This window comes from Gymnodraco acuticeps, unplaced genomic scaffold (assembly GCF_902827175.1).
Source record: "Gymnodraco acuticeps unplaced genomic scaffold, fGymAcu1.1, whole genome shotgun sequence".
Lineage (NCBI taxonomy): Eukaryota > Metazoa > Chordata > Actinopteri > Perciformes > Bathydraconidae > Gymnodraco > Gymnodraco acuticeps.
Window position 1 is genome coordinate 4,032,957 of NW_022992351.1, and position 19,083 is coordinate 4,052,039.

At 44.5% G+C, this 19,083-nt stretch overlaps 1 protein-coding gene across 9 annotated transcripts in view; it reads left to right on the forward strand.

Annotated features, from left to right (window-relative positions):
* rerea (arginine-glutamic acid dipeptide (RE) repeats a) overlaps nt 1–13,593 on the forward strand; it is a 123,857-nt gene extending 110,264 nt beyond the window's left edge. For 8 of the 9 annotated variants that reach the window (XM_034209263.1, XM_034209264.1, XM_034209261.1 and 5 more), the window contains 11 exons: nt 5,403–5,565; nt 5,685–5,777; nt 6,238–6,437; nt 6,706–6,864; nt 6,952–7,065; nt 7,313–8,697; nt 9,346–9,568; nt 9,651–10,368; nt 10,962–11,111; nt 11,210–11,378; nt 11,481–13,593. In XM_034209263.1, coding sequence (XP_034065154.1) covers nt 5,403–5,565; nt 5,685–5,777; nt 6,238–6,437; nt 6,706–6,864; nt 6,952–7,065; nt 7,313–8,697; nt 9,346–9,568; nt 9,651–10,368; nt 10,962–11,111; nt 11,210–11,378; nt 11,481–11,514 — 3,408 coding nt within the window. In that variant the 3' untranslated portion in view covers nt 11,515–13,593. Of the gene's footprint in view, nt 1–5,402; nt 5,566–5,684; nt 5,778–6,237; nt 6,438–6,705; nt 6,865–6,951; nt 7,066–7,312; nt 8,698–9,345; nt 9,569–9,650; nt 10,369–10,961; nt 11,112–11,209; nt 11,393–11,480 lie in introns of all 9 variants that reach the window. The other variant, XM_034209266.1, reaches the window with a different exon arrangement.
* The last annotated feature ends 5,490 nt before the right edge of the window (nt 13,594–19,083 follow it).

Sequence of the window (19,083 nt, forward strand, 5' to 3'; positions counted from 1 at the left end):
TTCCTGCATCCTGTTGTTTATTATCTTGTGACTGCTCCTCTAAAAATATGAAAGTTCATTCAATAAATTGGTACAGAATAAGCATAAGCACAAAAAATGGGATATTATTCAAGTCATACTTTGTATAATGATAAAGTCAATATTTATTAAGAAAAGTTTAGTTATATTCATCTATATAGAAATATAACACAGTTTCAGTAATACATTCACAACATCAGCTGTAAGTGATATTTACTATAGGACGGGCGAAACATGATTCTAAGAAACCTTTAGTGCTGCTGTTTCCTGTCAGTGTGTTAGAATGGTTCATGTTAACGTCACTAGTCAAACAAGTGTTCTTAGATGGCAGTTTAATAAAACAGCTGGGAAAAGCTGAAAAAATGACCCCTTCATTTTTCAGTCGTACTTGTAGCAGGTGACGGAACAGGTCGGTACACGAAGGGCACTGTGACCGTAGAGCATGTTAATAATTTTAAATTAATATAGACGACCCCAGCTTTAAAATCGTGCCTTGCTTGTGCTGAGCGGCTCTTGCAGCATCTTATCCTCTCCCCTCACCCTACCCCACCCCGGGCCCTGTCATTTACAGGATGGCCGACAGGAGAACAGTGTTCTCAACACAACCTCACAGCAGATGTTTGCCCCGGTACAATCTGTACAAACTTCAAATTGAATCCATTGCCATGTCCTCAGCTCCGAGCCAGAACCTTGGGGATGACTGTGATTATAAATACTTTGGTTCAAACACTAATTAAAGCAGCTACAAACTACAGGGGCCTGGTCCATTTGGCAGCCGCTCTCATTAGTGCGACAGAACGTTTCTGCGTTTGGTAAATGATATAAGTTGTTTAGGCATCGAAATTGATGTTCTTTTAGCGACCACCGGCAATTTAGCACAGCAGAGTGTGTAGCCTAATAGACGGAGAACCGGGGCTCCTTGTGTAATTGAGTTCTTTGGTAGTTTCATGTTGTGGTTTTTGGGGGAACCACCTTATCAGCAGAACACGTAGGAGCAACCCTCCATCAGAAAGGCACTGTTGCCATCCAATCTGCTTTCATTGGCAAAAGCGCTTACAGCAGGAAAAACACGAGTGCTGATTCTTCAGCATGTGCATCCCTGACCTGTGAAAGCAGAGCTTATTCAGTCATTCTCCAGCAGAAAGGCGCTGCGCAGCAGGGATGGCTGTCTATTTAAACGCTTTTCACACGCACTCTGCTCCACAAGCCAAGGCCCTTTCACTATTCAGTCACAAAAAATATATATTTGATTTAATCCAGTATTCATATTCAATTTGCAGGAATGTTTTTTAACGTTTTATCTGCATATTATGTGAAAAATACTATTGAACTGAAGTAATAGAGCATTATTTTAATCATCAATATCCTTTAATGGTTACTTTAATAGGAATGGGGTCATTAGGCTCAAGACAAATAAACATGCAATTTTTCAATTCAATGTCAAATGGCCCTGCAGGCATCACAAACACACCTCTGACCTGCTTAACCACACTGGCAATTACAAAGTCACCCCCTACAGTTACAGTCAGCATGAGGATGATGTAAAAGTCAAGCACCACTCACTGAAACGATACTGTTCAACCTGTCACGGCTGATGAAGAATACCTAGTCCAGGGGTCGAGCACATACATAATTAAACCCTGGTTTGATTTAGCTCAGAGAAATATGTCTCCCTTCACCTCGCTGACATTAATCAAGAAGCAGTTCTCCCTCCTCCGGCTGTAGACTGTGCAGAAGCAGGAGGAGCGCAGGATCATGCAGCACTAATGGATGTTTAGACGGCTCACTATCAGCCACCAGAACCCAGAAACCACTTGCGCAGCAGCTAAACTGCTACCTTCTAGTTTTTAGCAGACATTATTATTGGCAGTTGTTGTGGTGAGATTCAATGTCAATTGTCCATTGTTGTCCACTGCTGGCTCTTTATTCCTCCCTCTCGGCCCTCCCCCTCCTCAGCTCGCCCCTGTTCTCTCCTCCTTCCCCTGCTCTTGCCAGTAACGGCCTTAACCGTTTGGCTTCATGTCAAAGCAGGGGCCTTTTGTGGCTCTGTCACAAATCTGCCAGGAAAAACAGAAACCATCTGTTCGGGCCTGGGCCTGAGAGGGGATGAGGGTGTAAATACACAAGTTTAGCCTTCACCCCCAGCTCTTCCCCGCACATACAGGCCCACCGAGCCCCGTGCAGGACCATGCACTCCCACTCAGCCGCAACCTGTACTCCCACCAGCAATTAAACTGTAGAGGATTCATGCTAACATACCAGTAGGAGTCTTACAAACCGTAAAATTAGATAGTTTAAAACCTGTCGACTATAGAATTACAGGGTTACATATAGTTTTTATATATAATCATATAAATACATATAAAAACTGGGTATTTTAATGGCAGAATACGATTTGTATAATACACTCCAAAGCATAGATTATTTTTAAAGGCATTTATTCTAATTAAGTAGAGTGCAAATCGTTTTACTATGGTGGAAGAACTTGTTCATCAGCGAGTGTCATGAAAACATTACTGTACATAATCTTACCTCACATCCATTTTCTCACACCATTTTAAGTGGCAATAACTGGAATGGAAGTCGTGATTGGAGGGTAAGCCCTTTCCTTGTCGGATAATCCAGTGGCCAGAAAGCTCCTGCAGAAGGAAGCAGTCTAAAAGGCGTTATAATGCTGAGCTTATGTTGTCACTATCTTATGAACTGCGGAGTGGCAGCACACTCTGTACCGCTCTGCAGTGATTTACAGGAATGGGGGGAAATTATGGTGCGGAGGACTGGGCTAATTTACATTTCGATGTCAAATATTTCCCTGAATGTTTTGCGGATACCGGTGAACTGTTTTAGTTGCAGGTTCATGGAGGGCTTTTCAGTTTTACTGTCATCTTCATTTTAAGAAGAAACAAAAACATTACTCCATAACTACGTACAAAATCACTGGCTAAACATCCAATCATGGAGAGAAAACGCTAGTTGAGGAAAGTTTAAGTGTTGGAGTGGGAATATGGCAGCATGACAAAATGACTTTGATAGAGAAAAGAACACAGGACAGTGTATGAGGGGAGAATTGTTGTCAGGGGAACCACATTTGACGTTCAGGCAGGCTAAGAGGGGTAATCTGTCGAACTCCTGTTGACTGCACTTTAGTGACAGTCATCAAATAGAAATGCACTACAGTTTGCCAGTGACTGTATGCAAAATGTGCGGACTGTTGAGCTAAAATATGTCCAATAACACATTCCTTATTTTTAACTGGCAATAACTTTTCAACTCAAAACATTTAGTCAACTTTAACAAAGCGGCTTCTTTTGTTTTCCCTTTTTCATTTATAACCTGCTCTTCGTTGCACCTGTTATTTCACATTCAAAAGCCCAAGTTAATGTTTTCATTAGCCCCTGCCTAATGTAAGGGTACTTGACACAGTGTAAGTGATGGAGAGGCAGAGTGACCTTTCCCTGCGTCTGCCAAGCTGTTGTTGGGGCCGTGTAGTTGTCAGCCTGCAGGGAGGAGGTAGAGAGGCACTGCTGAGAACAGTCATTAGACACAGAGCAAAGCCAGCGCTCGGCAACACTCGACACTTTTGATCTGCACATTTCAATTAGATTTCACATCAGGACGCCTGCCTTCCCTCAGTTAGCACCTGCGCCCTGCTTTTCCAACTGCCCGGCCGAGGGGCTGAAGAGGGGAGCACAGGGAAGGAATAGAAAGTTCTCTTACCAGCCTGAAAGAGAAGCAAAAAAACATGGCATCATAAAAGAGCTATAATCATAATTAGCTGCTCTGATCTTGGCATGAACATGGATAAACAATTGGAGATATTATAACAATATATATATATTTGTCTCTGCTTGGCTTCTACATGTAAAACCGTCTCTGTACTAAAAACCCAACTAAAGCAGTGGGTCTTGAGCACCGGCATGACACAGCACCTTAATTTACACTGAAATTTGAGAAGGTTTCATTGAGGTCAGACACCCTCAGTCAATGTTCCTGGCTCTGCTCTGCCTGATAAGACGTGAGTCCTACACTCACTAGTAGATATGAATTTCCCCTAAGAGCCACATAAAGGGAGATCTTATTAAACAAGCCTACGCCTGCTGAGTTGAGCTGTTTCTACCAATCAAAGCAGTGATTGAGACTTGACTTGTTCCTTAATGTCAAATATCCAAACGACCTGTTGAACAATAAAGGAGCAAAGGCTGGCCTATTCCTGACCTGTGTTTTCTCATATACCAGGAAACCAACTAGCCTCAAGTGTCTTTGTATTTCATGAGATAACAAATTAAAGCAGCAGTTACCCTCATGTTTTCATTAATACCAGCCTTTATACTTTGAAATTGCCACTTACAACTGTCCACCATTTCATCTTATCCTTTCCTGTTCTGTAACATTTTGGGGTAAGATGTTAAGCTGTCGCTGAAAGCCTTTAATGTATTTTAGAGAGCAATGCACTGACTATTTTATGTTGCGTTTCTCAGCTGAGGCGAAGAAGGAAAACAATCGATAGCCATTAAACCCTGGGAGCTTTGTTGAGCAGCAGTTTAACAGACCTCAGACAAAGATTACAGGTGACTTACCGCCAACCAACAAACGCACCACACCTCGATGAATTTGTGGAGGACCACTAACAAGTGAGAGGTCAGAGTAAGGGAGAAGAGGGCTAGGCCCCACAGGAAACGACATAATTGTTTCTGACTCCTGTCGCCAATTTTCAAGGCTTGTCTGTCATGAGTGCATCCGGCAAGCGTCAGTTAATATGCACAGGCTGCCTCAGCAAAGTGCTTTCTGATCCATGATTGCATGTGTTAATGTTTCAGTTGGGTATTGATTTCCTGGCGGCCTTTTGTACACTGGATTTATCCGCCTCGCTCGCTGCCAAGCGCGCTCCTACGAATGTTTGATTAAAGTTCAATTGACTCTTCCAGTGAAGGGGCGAGTAGCCATTTCACTCCCTATTTGTAGCGCCAAAGCTCTGCCTGACATGTTCTTTTGTTCCCATTCAAGCTCCTGCCACCCAGGCAGCCACCAATGCACTGATCCTAATATCCCTGCATTCACTGAGCCTCTCCACTAATCCTGGGACAGACAGGGCCACAGCATAAACATCCCGGCCAGTGACAAATCCCGGCATGGACTTGTCCACTCCATGGCCTTTCACTCTGAAATACTGTGCTGACTGCTAATGTGTATTATCCACATCATTGATCATCTGAACTGCAGATATTTCAGAGTGAAGATTTTCCAATCTTTCAACATCTCGGACAAATAGACGTGTCACCTCTTTGCGGTCAAAAGCGATGCCTCCTTTTCAATATTTTAACTGCTTGTGTTCCTGTGATATAATTGTCAGTTTTTAACTGAATGTGTTTTCTTTTTCGTTTCAGGGAGAGCTTATTACCTTCTACTACTATTGGAAGAAGACCCCCGAAGCGGCCAGTTGTCGAGCCCACCGCCGACACCGCCGCCAGCCCGTCTTCCGCCGCATCAAGACGCGAACAGCCTCTACTCCTGTCAACACTCCCTCACGCCCCCCCTCCAGCGAGTTTTGTAAGTACATTTGATCATTTCATTGGCCGTCAGAGAGGAAAGTGGGAGACATGTTGACCTGATATATTCTGGTTTTCCACGGTTGTTTGTAACATTTGTTTTCTTCCTCTCTCTTCCAGTGGACCTCAGCTCAGCCAGCGAAGATGACTTTGACAGTGAAGACAGCGAACAGGAGCTGAAGGGCTACGCCTGCCGCCACTGTTTCACTACCAGTAGGTTACCACGTTACACATTTACAGACACTCATACTGGTCAATAAGAACCTCTTTGGCTATTCCTGTCTTTATTAGCAACAGTGTGAGCTCTCACAACACATCATTGTGTGACAGATGGGCATCAGAAAATCTAATTTGATCAAATAAGACATGAGCCCCCAGCTCGTTCACCTCATTATCTTTCTACACAGCTGGCTCACAGTGCCAGGATCTGATCAGACTGCCATCACAACTAGGGTGTCTAATAACACTGATATCATGGTGTTAACCCATATGTAGACCTTATTAGTACATTACTTAAAGTGAAGATCATTTATCATTGATTCATCAACCGCATGAAAGATATTTATCTCGTTAGATGCTACAAAGTGACTTCTCTTATTTCGACTATATTATTGTGTGATCTTCTTACTACCTGTGCGAGTGTTTTTTCACAACTGTAAATGGCTTTCCTCAGCCTCCAAGGACTGGCACCACGGGGGTCGGGAGAACATCTTGCTTTGCACAGACTGCCGCATTCACTTCAAGAAGTACGGTGAGCTGCCCCCCATAGAGAAGCCTGTGGACCCGCCGCCATTTATGTTCAAACCTGTCAAAGAGGAAGAAGATGGACTCAGCGGGAAGCATAGCATGAGGACCCGACGGAACCGAGGCTCGGTGCGTACACACTCATATGTCCCTCTATTTTCACCTTCAGGAACCATAGAAGAGGTGTCCCTGGAGCCAGACGGCAAAGCAATAGGCTGCTCCTCAAGTAGCACAGGGACAGCTTTGACATTCACTGTTTCACAAATGTTGGTTTTATAAATAAAGATAGACAAAAATTGGATTGGAACTTAAATGTGGATGTCCATCTTTATTTCTTATATCCAAATATATGACACCCTCATATTCGTCATTATTCATGATTCTGTTTGTTGTTCAGATGTCGACGCTACGTAGTGGTCGTAAGAAGCAGACCAGTCCTGATGGCAGAGCCTCACCCACCAACGAGGATTTGCGCTCCAGTGGGCGTACCTCGCCCAGCGCAGCAAGTACCGACAGCACTGACAGCAAGACGGACTCCATGAAGAAGCCCAGCAAGGTAAACACAGCGCAGACCGCTGGAAACGTTGTTATTCTTTGTCTTTGTGAAGTGTCCCCTAACGGCTCTGCTTCTTTGGCTCCACAGAAGATTAAAGAAGAGGCTCCTTCACCTATGAAGAGCGCCAAGCGGCCGCGAGAGAAAGGAGCCTCAGACACAGAGGAGCCAGACAGGGCCGGCGTTAAAAAGTCCAAGACACAAGTGAGTCTGGGGTCTTTGTGATGTTCTATACTATTTTAAAGGAATGCATAGACTTGGTGTTATGATATACAGGTATTGACGATAAATGACATGTAAAAATGTACAAATACTTTTTTTTAGAAGTATAATAGAATATTATGAACATAAACCAGCCAATCCTAATTAATACCTTAACCGTTTCGTAAAAATCTGATATTGAGAGAGCCTTATTTTTTATCCTAATACCTTTCTCTGCTCTGTCCCTCAGGAGCTCAGTCGGCCAGACTCACCCTCAGAGTGCGAGGGGGAGGGTGAGGGTGAGAGCTCTGACGGGCGCAGCGTCAACGAGGAGCTCAGTAGCGACCCTAAGGACATTGACCAGGACAACCGCAGCTCCTCCCCGAGCATCCCCAGCCCGCGGGACAACGAGAGCGACTCAGACTCGTCCGCCCAGCAGCTCCTGCAGAGCCAGCACCTCCTGCAGAGCCAGCACCCCCCAGTCATCCAGTGTCAGCCCGGCCCCTCAGCCGCCCCCGCTGCACTGCCTCCACCCACAACCTCAGCCCCCTCACTGCCCCCACAGGTCTCCCCCACAGCGGCCTCCACCTCTCTACCTCCCCTGTCTCTGCCCCAGCCAAGCCCAATGTCTCTTATCCAGTCAGGAGCGTCCCACCACCCTCAAAGGCTTCCCTCTCCACATTCACCTTTGGCTCCGCCTCCTGGCCCCCCAGGTCCACCTCCGTCATTACCCAGCTCGCATCACGGGCCCATGCCTCCCATGCCCCATCCGCTGCAGCCTGGCCCCTCACACATGCCTCACCCTCACTCCATGCCCCCTCAGGGCTTCCCTTTGGGTCAGTCTCAGGTCCCACCCCTTCAAATCCCTGGCCAATCACAGCAGAGGCCGCACTCGCCTCCCTCTCAGTCCCAGTCATCCGCTCAGAGTGGATGCCAGCCTCCCAGAGAGCAGCCCCTTCCCCCCGCCCCTATGTCCATGCCTCACATCAAGCCTCCCCCAACCACACCCATCCCACAGATGCCCAACCCACAGTCTCACAAACACCCGCCCCACGCCTCAGCGCCTCCATTCCCTCAGATGCCTTCAAACCTGCCTCCACCTCCTGCCCTCAAGCCCCTCAGTTCTTTACCCATCCACCATCCTCCATTAGCACACCCCCCTCCCCTACAGCTCATGCCTCAGGGGCAGCAGCTCCAGCCTCCACCAGCCCAGCCCCCCGTTCTCACTCAGTCCCAGAACCTGCCCCCATCAGCCAGTCACCAACCTCCTCAAGCCCCTCCCCTGCCGCCCTCCTCCTCCTCCTCCGCAGCCTCACACCCCAGCGGACCCCCGCAGCCGACCTTTACGTCGCACCCTTTCAATACAGTTCTACCTCCGTCAGGCCCTCCCCCCACCTCATCAAACTCTATGCCTGGCATACAGCCGCCTTCCTCCTCCGCTCCCTCCTCCATCTCCATGCCACTGCCTGCCTCAGTCCCGTGTGCCGGCCCCGGCCCGGTACTCCCACCTGTGCACATCAAAGAGGAGCCTCTGGACGAGATGGAGGAGCCAGAGAGCCCCCCACCCCCACAGAGAAGCCCCTCCCCAGAGCCTACCATCGTCAATGTGCCCAGCCATGCCAGCCAGTCAGCACGGTACGTCTACACATACATTTCTACACAAACACAATCTGTAAGAGAGAAAAACACACACCTACACAAGATGCTATTCATCAGTACTCTGTTGAGCTGCTTACTGTCTTGTCTGGGGATGCTGATTAGCTCTCAAACACTTCCAACAACAAAGACACGCTGCCTTCAGATTTGAAGGCTTTGATGTAAGCAACAAATCGGATGTCCTCAGCAAAACAGCCATCCAAGGCCACAATTAGCCCTGAACTCTGAGAGGCTGATGGCGAGGAATTATCAGGGATGGAGAGCAGGGAGATTAATTACAGTGAGATGCGAGTGAACCGAGGCATCTGAATATGAGTATCTGTAGTTGCCTTGTGCTTAAGTGGCTCTCAGACTGCTGATGAATAGCAATGAGGGTTTTAATACATACTCAACACAGCAGCAAAAGTGAATATCAAGGGAGTTTGTGTCCTTTTGAATAATGGAGCTGTGTAAGCTAATACAAGCTATCGTTTCATCTGATGGGACATTAGCCTGCTATTCAACATGCTCAATTAAACATTTATATCTCTTTATACTATTTTGTTTGCTTTGTAACCAGTATTAATTTATGAACGGCAACATCTTTCCATTTTTCTGAGTATTGTTTTATCTTGCCCATGACCACAGGTTCTACAAGCACCTGGACCGGGGGTACAACTCGTGTGCTAGGACAGATTACTACTTCACTCCACTGGCTTCTTCGAAACTGGCCAAGAAGCGAGAGGAAGCTCTGGAGAAAGCCAAGAGGGAAGCAGAGCAGAAAGTTAGGGACGAGAAGGAGAGAGAGAGGGAGAGGGAAAAAGAGCGAGAAAGAGAGCGGGAGCGAGAAAAGGAGCATGAGCGAGCTGTGGTGAGTGCTTTTGTTTTGCTCTGCATAGTAACCATTCTTTTTCTTTTGAATCCTTCTAAACACAGTGTTTCTTTCTCTACAGAAAGCCAGTTCCTCTCATGATGGCAGGATGGGTGACCCTCATATGGGCGGCCCTGTTCACATGCGGCACCAATACGACGGGCCCCCCACTACGATCGCAGCTGTGCCTCCGTACATCGGCCCCGACACTCCTGCGCTGCGTACACTCAGCGAGTACGCCCGACCCCACGTCATGTCCCCCAACAATCGAAACCACCCGTTCTTTGTGTCCCTCAACCCCGCAGACCCGCTGCTGGCCTATCACATGCCCGGCTTGTACAATGCTGACCCGGGCATGCGGGAGCGCGAGCTACGGGAGCGAGAGATGCGCGAGAGGGAGATTCGTGAGAGGGAGCTGAGGGAGAGGATGAAACCTGGTTTCGAGGTTAAGCCTCCAGAGATGGACTCACTTCATCCTTCCACAAACCCCATGGAGCACTTTGCCCGGCATGGAGCCATCTCGTTGCCCCACATGGCCGGCCCTCACCATTTCGCAGCTTTCCATCCGGGCCTGAACCCATTAGAGCGTGAGCGACTGGCCCTCGCTGGGCCCCAGCTGCGGCCAGAAATGAGCTACCCAGAGAGGTTGGCTGCAGAGAGACTCCATGCCGAGAGGATGGCCGCAGTGGCCAACGACCCCATCGCCCGCCTACAGATGTTCAACGTCACGCCACACCACCACCAGCACTCGCATATTCACTCACACCTACACCTCCACCAGCAAGACCCTCTTCACCAAGGTAAAAGAAAGCCCTGTAGACATGCATGCAAACACCACTTATAAATACTGCATTATAACAGAGTAACTAACTTAATTCTAACAACTAGATTATATATTGTATTATATTCAAATTAATATATTAAAACATAGTTTTGCACTTTTTTGTGTGATATTCATGTCAGTATGTTATATCTTGTGCTTAAATTATGTATTTTGATATAGAAAGGGTGACAAGATAAAAAAATATATTTATAAAGTATATATAAGTAAAAGTATTTTTTAGGACCAAAAATACAGCCTAGGGGCACTCAGATAAATTGTTTCTTATTGGAGATGTGTGAAAAGCAAGTTCATATTTTATTGTCTCTGTAGGAATGTACAGCGTTGACATATGAGATTAGATTAAGGCATATTATAAACTCAGAACATTTCTGATAGAGCCAACAGATGCTTTACAGAGGATAAATATAGTAACTCTGTCCCTGCACTCTTTTGGTCAACCTTGAGAGGAGTAACATTATATTAAGCTGTGTGTTACTAATGCCCAAAGCATCTGTGATACTCTGTAATGAAATGAATGTACCATTAACCTTATTCTCTGCCCCCTTATAGGTGGGGAGTGTTTAGTGTGTCCTCCAGGCTCTGGGGGCCATCCCCTGGTAGACCCCCTCGGAGGCCCTCACCTGGCTCGCTTCCCTTACCCCCCCAACGCTCTGCTAGGCAACCCGCATGAACACGAGATGCTGCGCCACCCAGTCTTCGGTAGGCTTTCTGCCAATATCCTCTGTCATTTAAGACCATCCAATCTATCAATCTCTGCCAGATGGCCTGATCTAATCTCCTGTTTGTGCCTCCTGCAGGTACTCCATACCCCCGTGAGCTGCCGCCACAGATGTCCGCAGCCCACCAGCTGCAGGCCATGCACGCTCAGTCCGCTGAACTCCAGAGGCTGGCCATGGAGCAGCAGTGGCTGCACGGGCACCATCACATGCACGGAGGACCCATGCCTGGCCAGGAGGACTACTACAGGTACAACAAAAAATGTGATTAAAAAACCTTTGGATTAACTCACTTTATCTTTTCCATTGACTTCCGTTGCCGAATATTAACACTTTGTTGTTTGTGTTTCAGTCGGCTGAAAAAGGAGAGTGACAAGCAGCTGTAACCAGCCCGAGAGGCAGCGACTGACAGGTGCAGGACACGGGAAGATGTTACAGAGTTGTTCATTCAGTTTTGAAGAACAGAAAAGGCCAAGTGGATCGTCTGAGAATTCTTCTGATATTGGGTTTTTGTTCCCGTCAAGGACTCCTTATTTTTCTTTATTATAATTTTTCAAGACATTTACTTTCTTTGGTATATAGCCAGTAGTGACAACGTCATCAAGACTCCTGCATGACAAGCTTCCCTGACTTTTTTTTGTAGGTGCTAGAACAAGACACTGTGCTTATAAACAAAAAAAAGACAAGACCGGTCAGGCCGTTTATGGAAAAATAACAAGTGCTATCTTAAACTTAACATTTATTTTAATACATTGTTGAAGGTTTTTCATAATTTTAAGAAAAGCTACAGCATGGCGTTTTTGAGTCTGTAAATAGTATATATAAACATATAATTATTATTATAATTATTATTATTACTAGGTGTGGACTCCAAACCAAGTCGTTTCAACCTCCGATATAATTGTTTTGAAGCATTATCCCTTGTTTCAGAGGGGAGCACCATGGCATTATATGAGCAGTTCCTGAGAGAGTTGTGGTTCAGTTGTAACGTTCCTCTGACATCACTGTGTTAGATTTAGCCCCACACACACACACCATGTGAACCATAAACCTGTCACACACACATCCATTCATCACACACCTTCGACACACCGCAGGTTGTCACAATGTGTAAACTCAACATGTTGAGTTAATCATTTGAAAGACTTGAAGAGGTGACACAGAGTCACCGAGGTTTCTGTGGAGTGCACACGGAAGCCATGGATTTTAAAGAAAGAGATTGCACTGAGAGAATTTCCTTAAGCTCCACTCAATTGGTTTTATTCTTTTCGCCTTAAATCAATAAGAGTCCAGACATTGGAGTAATATTTCATTTCTTCTTTTTGTTTTTAGAGAGATTTTAATTGTGGACGCCAGAGACATATTTGGCTGAGCTGAAGACATTTTAAAATGCTTCGAGTTTTTTAAATGACCAGGACCTGAGTTTTATCTTTGTTCATTGTATCAGGAGGCTAACATGACTTCAGGATTGTTTTTAAATGTGTGAATGGTTTGTGAGTCGGTGCTATTTGTGTTGTTGACGTCCCCTTTTTCTTCACCTGGTCCGGTCACCCATGTTCGATGCAGGGCTCGTGTCCGACTGAGAATCCTCCAGCTAGGCTGTAATAATGTTCACTGTGACACTAGGGGAGGGGCCTGCCGACACGAGACCACCAGGAGCTAGAGGGTCATGATTGTGTGCGAGCGTGTGTGTTTTCCTCACAATGTTTCCGTATGCCTTGGTTCCTTAGGGATACACACACACTCCTGGGCCTCGGTGTGTGTGATTGTGTGTGCCACTGAGCTCAAGTATGTGTGTGCACATACCAGTGCACATGAGCTCAAGTATTTTATTTTTGTGTTGCTGTAGCCATGAAAGAAGTTCTGCTTTTGTTTCATGCACTAAGACTGTTTGACTGTCATGGACATTTAAAAAACTGTGGCTTTTTTTGTTTTTTACCAAATGAAGAAACTACTTTTAAAGTGACCATATCTTCCCCTTGGAGCACTATCATTTACATTTAAATGCTTGCAAATGTCATCAAACTCACGCCCCCTTTTTACAAATCCGAAAAGTCTTTGAAGCTCCGACAAGAACCCGTCTCTATGTCTTGCCATCTCCCACCGATCTACGTCTCTCCTCCTCCTCATCATCATCTTTGCCTCTTTTTCCTGACGATTCCCTTGCCTTTTACTCCCTCTTTTTGTGTCTCCAAAACCTTTGATGTTAAGTGTTGTCAATGGTTTAGCTTCTTGTTTCAAAGCGGCAATAGCAGAATGTAAATTCTGACTGCTAAGATTTATATATATACTGGTATCTTGAAGCTTATTGTATATATGAGTAGTCGCCATGGGATGACACAATGTAAACAAAAAGTAGAAATAATAAGAAATTGTGAGTCCTGTGTTCTCTCCATTTGAGTATTTTGTAATTTTTTTGAAAAATTTGTGGAATTAAAATAAACGACTAAGTTACACCACAGGAACATGTATTTTGTCTCTTGCCTTTTGATGCATCATATCAATTTCTTTGTGACCTCGTCTGTTTGTGTGCTGAGGTAGAGCACACTGCTAAATCCCATCAGCTGTGAGACACAATAATCCTGTTATAAGAGTAAACCATTTTGATTACTCACCGCTCGGTCACTAAATGGCAAAGAAAGAAAGCAGAAAACGCTTAATTCCCTCTGTTTGTTTGTTTTTCATTTGTGAAATGTGATTCTCCAGCTGAGCAGAGGGACTGATGCTGGGTCTGTCTTGATAATACTCATGTCCTACATTTGCTCTTGAATAATAGAGTTTTTGCTTGACGGGAGAAACATGTTACAGAATAGATCAAGCATTCCCGTTTCTTATTTTTTCCCCAGCCTTTCATTTTCTCAGCGACACAAACAAACACAGCTTTAGGAGATCACCCCAGCAGCAGGTAGTAAATCTGAGAGCTGAATATTGCTCTGCTATGGTATAATAACATCAAAGCCAGGCTGAGCCAGAAGGAGCACTTGCTCAGGATGAGATGCCTTGCTATCAGCGGGGCAGGGCTGTCATTTCATCCTGTGTATGTGGGGAGTGATAGACCAGCAATCTGTGATGGTGTGCCGCAGCGATGGCTGTCAGTTTGAGAGCGAGCTATTATTCTACTGCTGCTCTCTGAAATGATGCCCTGTCCTCGGTAAAATTGAGGTTCCTTGGATGCTCTATCCTGGGGCTGTCATGTGACGGCCGCCTTGTGAGGAGGTGCTCCTTGTTGTCGCCAGCTCACCTCCCCATAAGACACAACAAGACGTCAGAGCCGAGCAGCGGCGGCTGGTTGAATTATTCATATCCCCTCCTCCTCCACAGCAGCGACGAAGCGACTGTGACTTGTGTCAACTCAAATCCTTCTCATAATACTGTGTGTACCCCTCAGGCAGGCACAAGGGGATACATCTTCTCAAAGAATCTGCTCTTTCTGTCTGAATAGCAATATGTCTTGTCCTGTTCTCGCTGTGTTATTGTATATGCTGCAGCAGATCTCGGACACGGAGCCTCCTCATCCCCTCCATCGTCCTGCCTCTCCTCTCGCTCCGCTGGGCCGGCGGCTGCAGAGTGATGCCCAGTTGCAGAGGAGCCTACATGCTGTTAGTGCGTTCAGTCGGAAGGTAGCTGCGCTCCTTCAGCGGGTAGCTCAGCGGCTGCCCTGTTTATCTGAAAATGAGCTGTGCTGACACAGGAAGCAAATCTGCTTGGTGTTATTCCTCATTCAAAGTCAGAATTAAATAGGATACTAGATGTTTCATGTGTGCTATTTTACCAGACACCATCCCACTGTTTAATGTGTTTGTTGCTGAATTAAAATCAATGCTTTCATGTTTGCTCTTCAGTTGTGAACTGATATTCAGTGATTTGACAAGCAACCTGTGGTAAAAACCTCCACTCAATAAATTGAGCCCTGCTGTTGGAATTTGATGCATGCAAATACAGGTATTTACTCGTAGGATCTCAAATTCAAAAGCTTGTTTCAAACATGCATTCATGCATTTATTTAAAACGAGGTTCGCCCCTGCATTTCAAACATCTCTTTATGTATATCAATGAAACATTCGTTTTCCAAAGAAAGGTCAAGCAAGGTTTTCCCATAAAACACTGGAATGATAACTGCACCTGGGAGGATACACTTTTAAAGTCTGCTTTATGGTAAAATACTTAGATTGTCATGTTGCAGGCTGCTTTAAATAACTCTGCCTGTAAAGTCAGAGTAAAAAACAAAGCTGCCTTGCAAATAAACCTTCTGCTTCATGAAAGACAGACATTTTATTTAGATTTTAATTTAAGACCCCACATATTGTCTGGCCATCTCTTCCTCCCCCAAGCTGTGATCATCTCCACCAGAGTTCATTCTTCCAGTCTATACAGTAACAAGTGATTTCAGAGTAAACTTTGGTAACTGGAAACCGGAGAGGCTGTTGAGCCTTTTGGCACATTTTAATGATGTGATCAGGCAGGAAATGTTTTCATGATCTCAGTATAACAGAAAACACATGTTTTTTTTGTTAAGTATTGCTTTTACTTAAATACACATTCTGAAGACTTCTTCCACTGCAGATGTATACTCTTAAATGTAGCTACTTTTCATAATAAATGTAATCTAAAATAATTAACTAACCCTTTCATGCATGAATTATGAAAGCCTCACTCTGGATTTTTTTACCAAGTGTTTTTATTGCTCTTGGGGCATGAAAAACAAGATTTTAACTTTAGTATATTTTTATCTATTTTTTTCAAATTTAGAAAAAAAACGTGTTATATGTCCACTCAGGTGGACAGTATGCGTTAAAGTCTGAACTGAAAACATGTACATTTGGAAACAATTATAAATAAAGATGTGCAAACTTAAAATTACATTAGTAACGTATATTGATTTAAGGCCCAAAAAGATATTGCAAATTAAGTATTTTCAAAAAGAACAGTAGCAGTAACAGTATGAATTGTAGTTGAAATAGAAGAAGAAGAATAGAAGAATAGAATATCTTTATTGTCATCACACATCAGTGTAACGAAATTCAGTTGGCATCTCTTACTGCAGTAGGCTACATAAATAATAAATAAGAACACATCCATAAAAGCAGTGATAAAGCAGAGATATAATCAGGGTCATCACTTAAATGCACTTTACCAGAATGTTGAAATACATTTTTAAAGATTATTTAATAAATAAAAGCTACAATGTTTAAATATAAATAGTTACTAAAAATATCAGTTTGAAACTTGATTGTGACGTCACGAAGTAGACCGTAATGTAGTACCACCGTTTGGCCCATACGCTAATCTGCTCATCCGGTTGAGACCTTTATATACGGTCTATGGTTGAGGTTGAGACGTTACATTTGAGTGTGTTATGCTAGTAGAGGCTAATGTAGCTGCTAGCCTCAAGCAGAGATAAGGAGCCTGCTGAGACCACACCGACAATTTATTTTCATTTTAAAAGGTTTCAGCACCACTGATGCAGTGACATTGCTTGAGGCAATTCATACGATTTCACACAGCTCCCTCAGAAGCCACAAACATACTTTATAGGCTACAACTAGTGTTAAGCCCTATGGTTAAACCCCAAGGTCCTCGCCGGCGGGTACTTTAGTTTATTTTTTCCACGACACTGTGTCTCAGGGGATCTTAATATTTAAGAACCTATGAATGTGTTGTACCAGATTAACGGGAATAATATCAGCTAACTGACGATATAAACCATATTTACCAAAACAAAACACAAGTCTCATAAGAAGCATCTAAATGACCCCTGAGCGAAAAATGCTAACCTATTACTGCACCGATAATCACTCTTAGCTCCCTTATTACTTATCCTAGGTGCACATCCAACACAACGTTTATGATCGCAAGGAGAGACAGAATCTAACGGTGCCCACCTCAACACTGAAAGATACAAACGTTATCAACAAAAACGTACATCAAAACAAGTGGCGCTAGGTAGCCCACAACGCTAACATGGCTTACCTTTGTCTGGTCTAAACTGGTCTTCAATGGCATAAAAACGATAGTGTAGTTAATCCATAGGTTAATCCAATGTGACTGCGTCCCCTTTGAAATGTTCTGATAATCCATAAACAATAAAACAGCTTTTCCGTTGCTTGATATCAGAGCAAGCTAGCATGCGCAGAGACGACACCTTTTTTTTAACATGAGTGTGTGCGGGACGATTTCCCTTGGATTCTATTGGCTCTAACGGTCAGACAGAGATGTCACATGTCAAAATCAAACAAAGGGGGCCAGAGATATGGAAAATCCACCCAAATGGCCCCAGAAGAGGGCTTTTTTGATAAATCTGTCTAAAAAAGTCAAATATCACTTGTTTTGCATCAATTTTGATACAGGGTACTTATTATATGTTGTACTTTGGATTCCTAAAGCTTTTAGTCTACTAACCCATCATCCAAGGTTAGTTTTCAGACTATAAGTACAAAATATTTTTTGGACGGACACTATAATTTACAGTTTTTTACCATGTTCAATCTGAATTTTCTTTAAAATAAAAAACATCTATATTGATTCTGACTTTTCTACATCCAACTCACAGGTTTATCATTACTTTGAGAAAAAAGATTATGAATTTAACCCTTTTAGAAGGGAAGATATGGTCATTTGTTCTGGGAATGTCATTTTCGAGCCTGAAACCTGAAAAACAGGCTTGGGGCCTAACAGGGAACTTTCTTCATTGTAGAACTCCCTGAGACCAGAGTCACCATAAGTAGCACCACAATACATCTTGGTTGGGCACCAATACAAATATTTCTGAAACAGAAGAAGGGGCTAAACTACAGCTCTGCATACCACAGCATAATATTTCATGACCTAAAGTTGGCTGCCATTTTTATTCACCTTAATGTTCAGTTCAGGCATCAATTGTGCTGTATGACTTTTCCAGTATGTGTGTGTTTATCTCTGTATGTCTGTTTGAGTTGCTGCCTGCTGTGTGTTTGAGGCCTGGGCTGCAGCTCCCTTGCGTCTAATGATATCCTGTTCTCACATTCCTGTCATAGACGATCTGGATTCCCCCTTGTCTGCACCAGTGGATCAACCCAGTGCGGCCACTGGCCCGACCCAAGCATTCCTCACCCACTCCCAACACACACACACACACCCTTAGGAGGCCTTTGCCGACGCCTACTGCAAACTTCACACACACACTGCCTCTAGTTCTCCCACCCTCATTCTCCCTTCTGTTTCTATTGTCCTGAGTTATATTTCAGGGGAACAGCCTGTAGCCTGCAGAGGAACTCTTTGTTCAAGAAAGCGTGCCAGGTTGGGTTCCACGCTGGCAGAAGAAGGACAATGCAAGGCTCACACGCTAGACTTCCAGGCTCCTCTTTAATGTGTTGTCATAAAACATGCAGCTGGCAGAGACTTAACGTTCAGTGGGACGGCTGCAGCACACTGAGCCCTCACTGTTGCCCTTCCAACTGTCCTCGTTCATGTTTCTTTCTGCAGCGTCTGTGCACCGTCAGAGACACACAGACCTGACATTTCAGTTTCCTCACAGCACAACCTTTCAATTCAGCGTTCACCCGCTGGAAAATATGAAGAAAAAAGTGGACTGCTGGGGCTGTAGTCCACAGAAATGTCCTCTGCTGTCATCCCAAAGTATTGGGACAGTGGAGGGATGTAGGTTCTTCTGACAGGTCAAATTTATTTTGCAGATTAAAATACGACTTCAAGCTGTCTCCTGATTTACTTCTCTGCTTTATGGAAAAGAGAGGGAAAGGGATTAAAGAAACAGTCTGCATACTGCCATGTGGTTTACCCCTCTATAGTCATGAGGGTTTCATAACCTTTTATAACTGAAAAACAGGGGGGGGGGCGGGTTACCTTGGTTGTTTATTGGCTAATGGTTGCACAAGCCAAAAAAATCGTTATGACATCATAAAGTGGCCAAAATCTGATCAGCTCATTTTCAGACAGGTTTTTATATAAATGGATCAGGA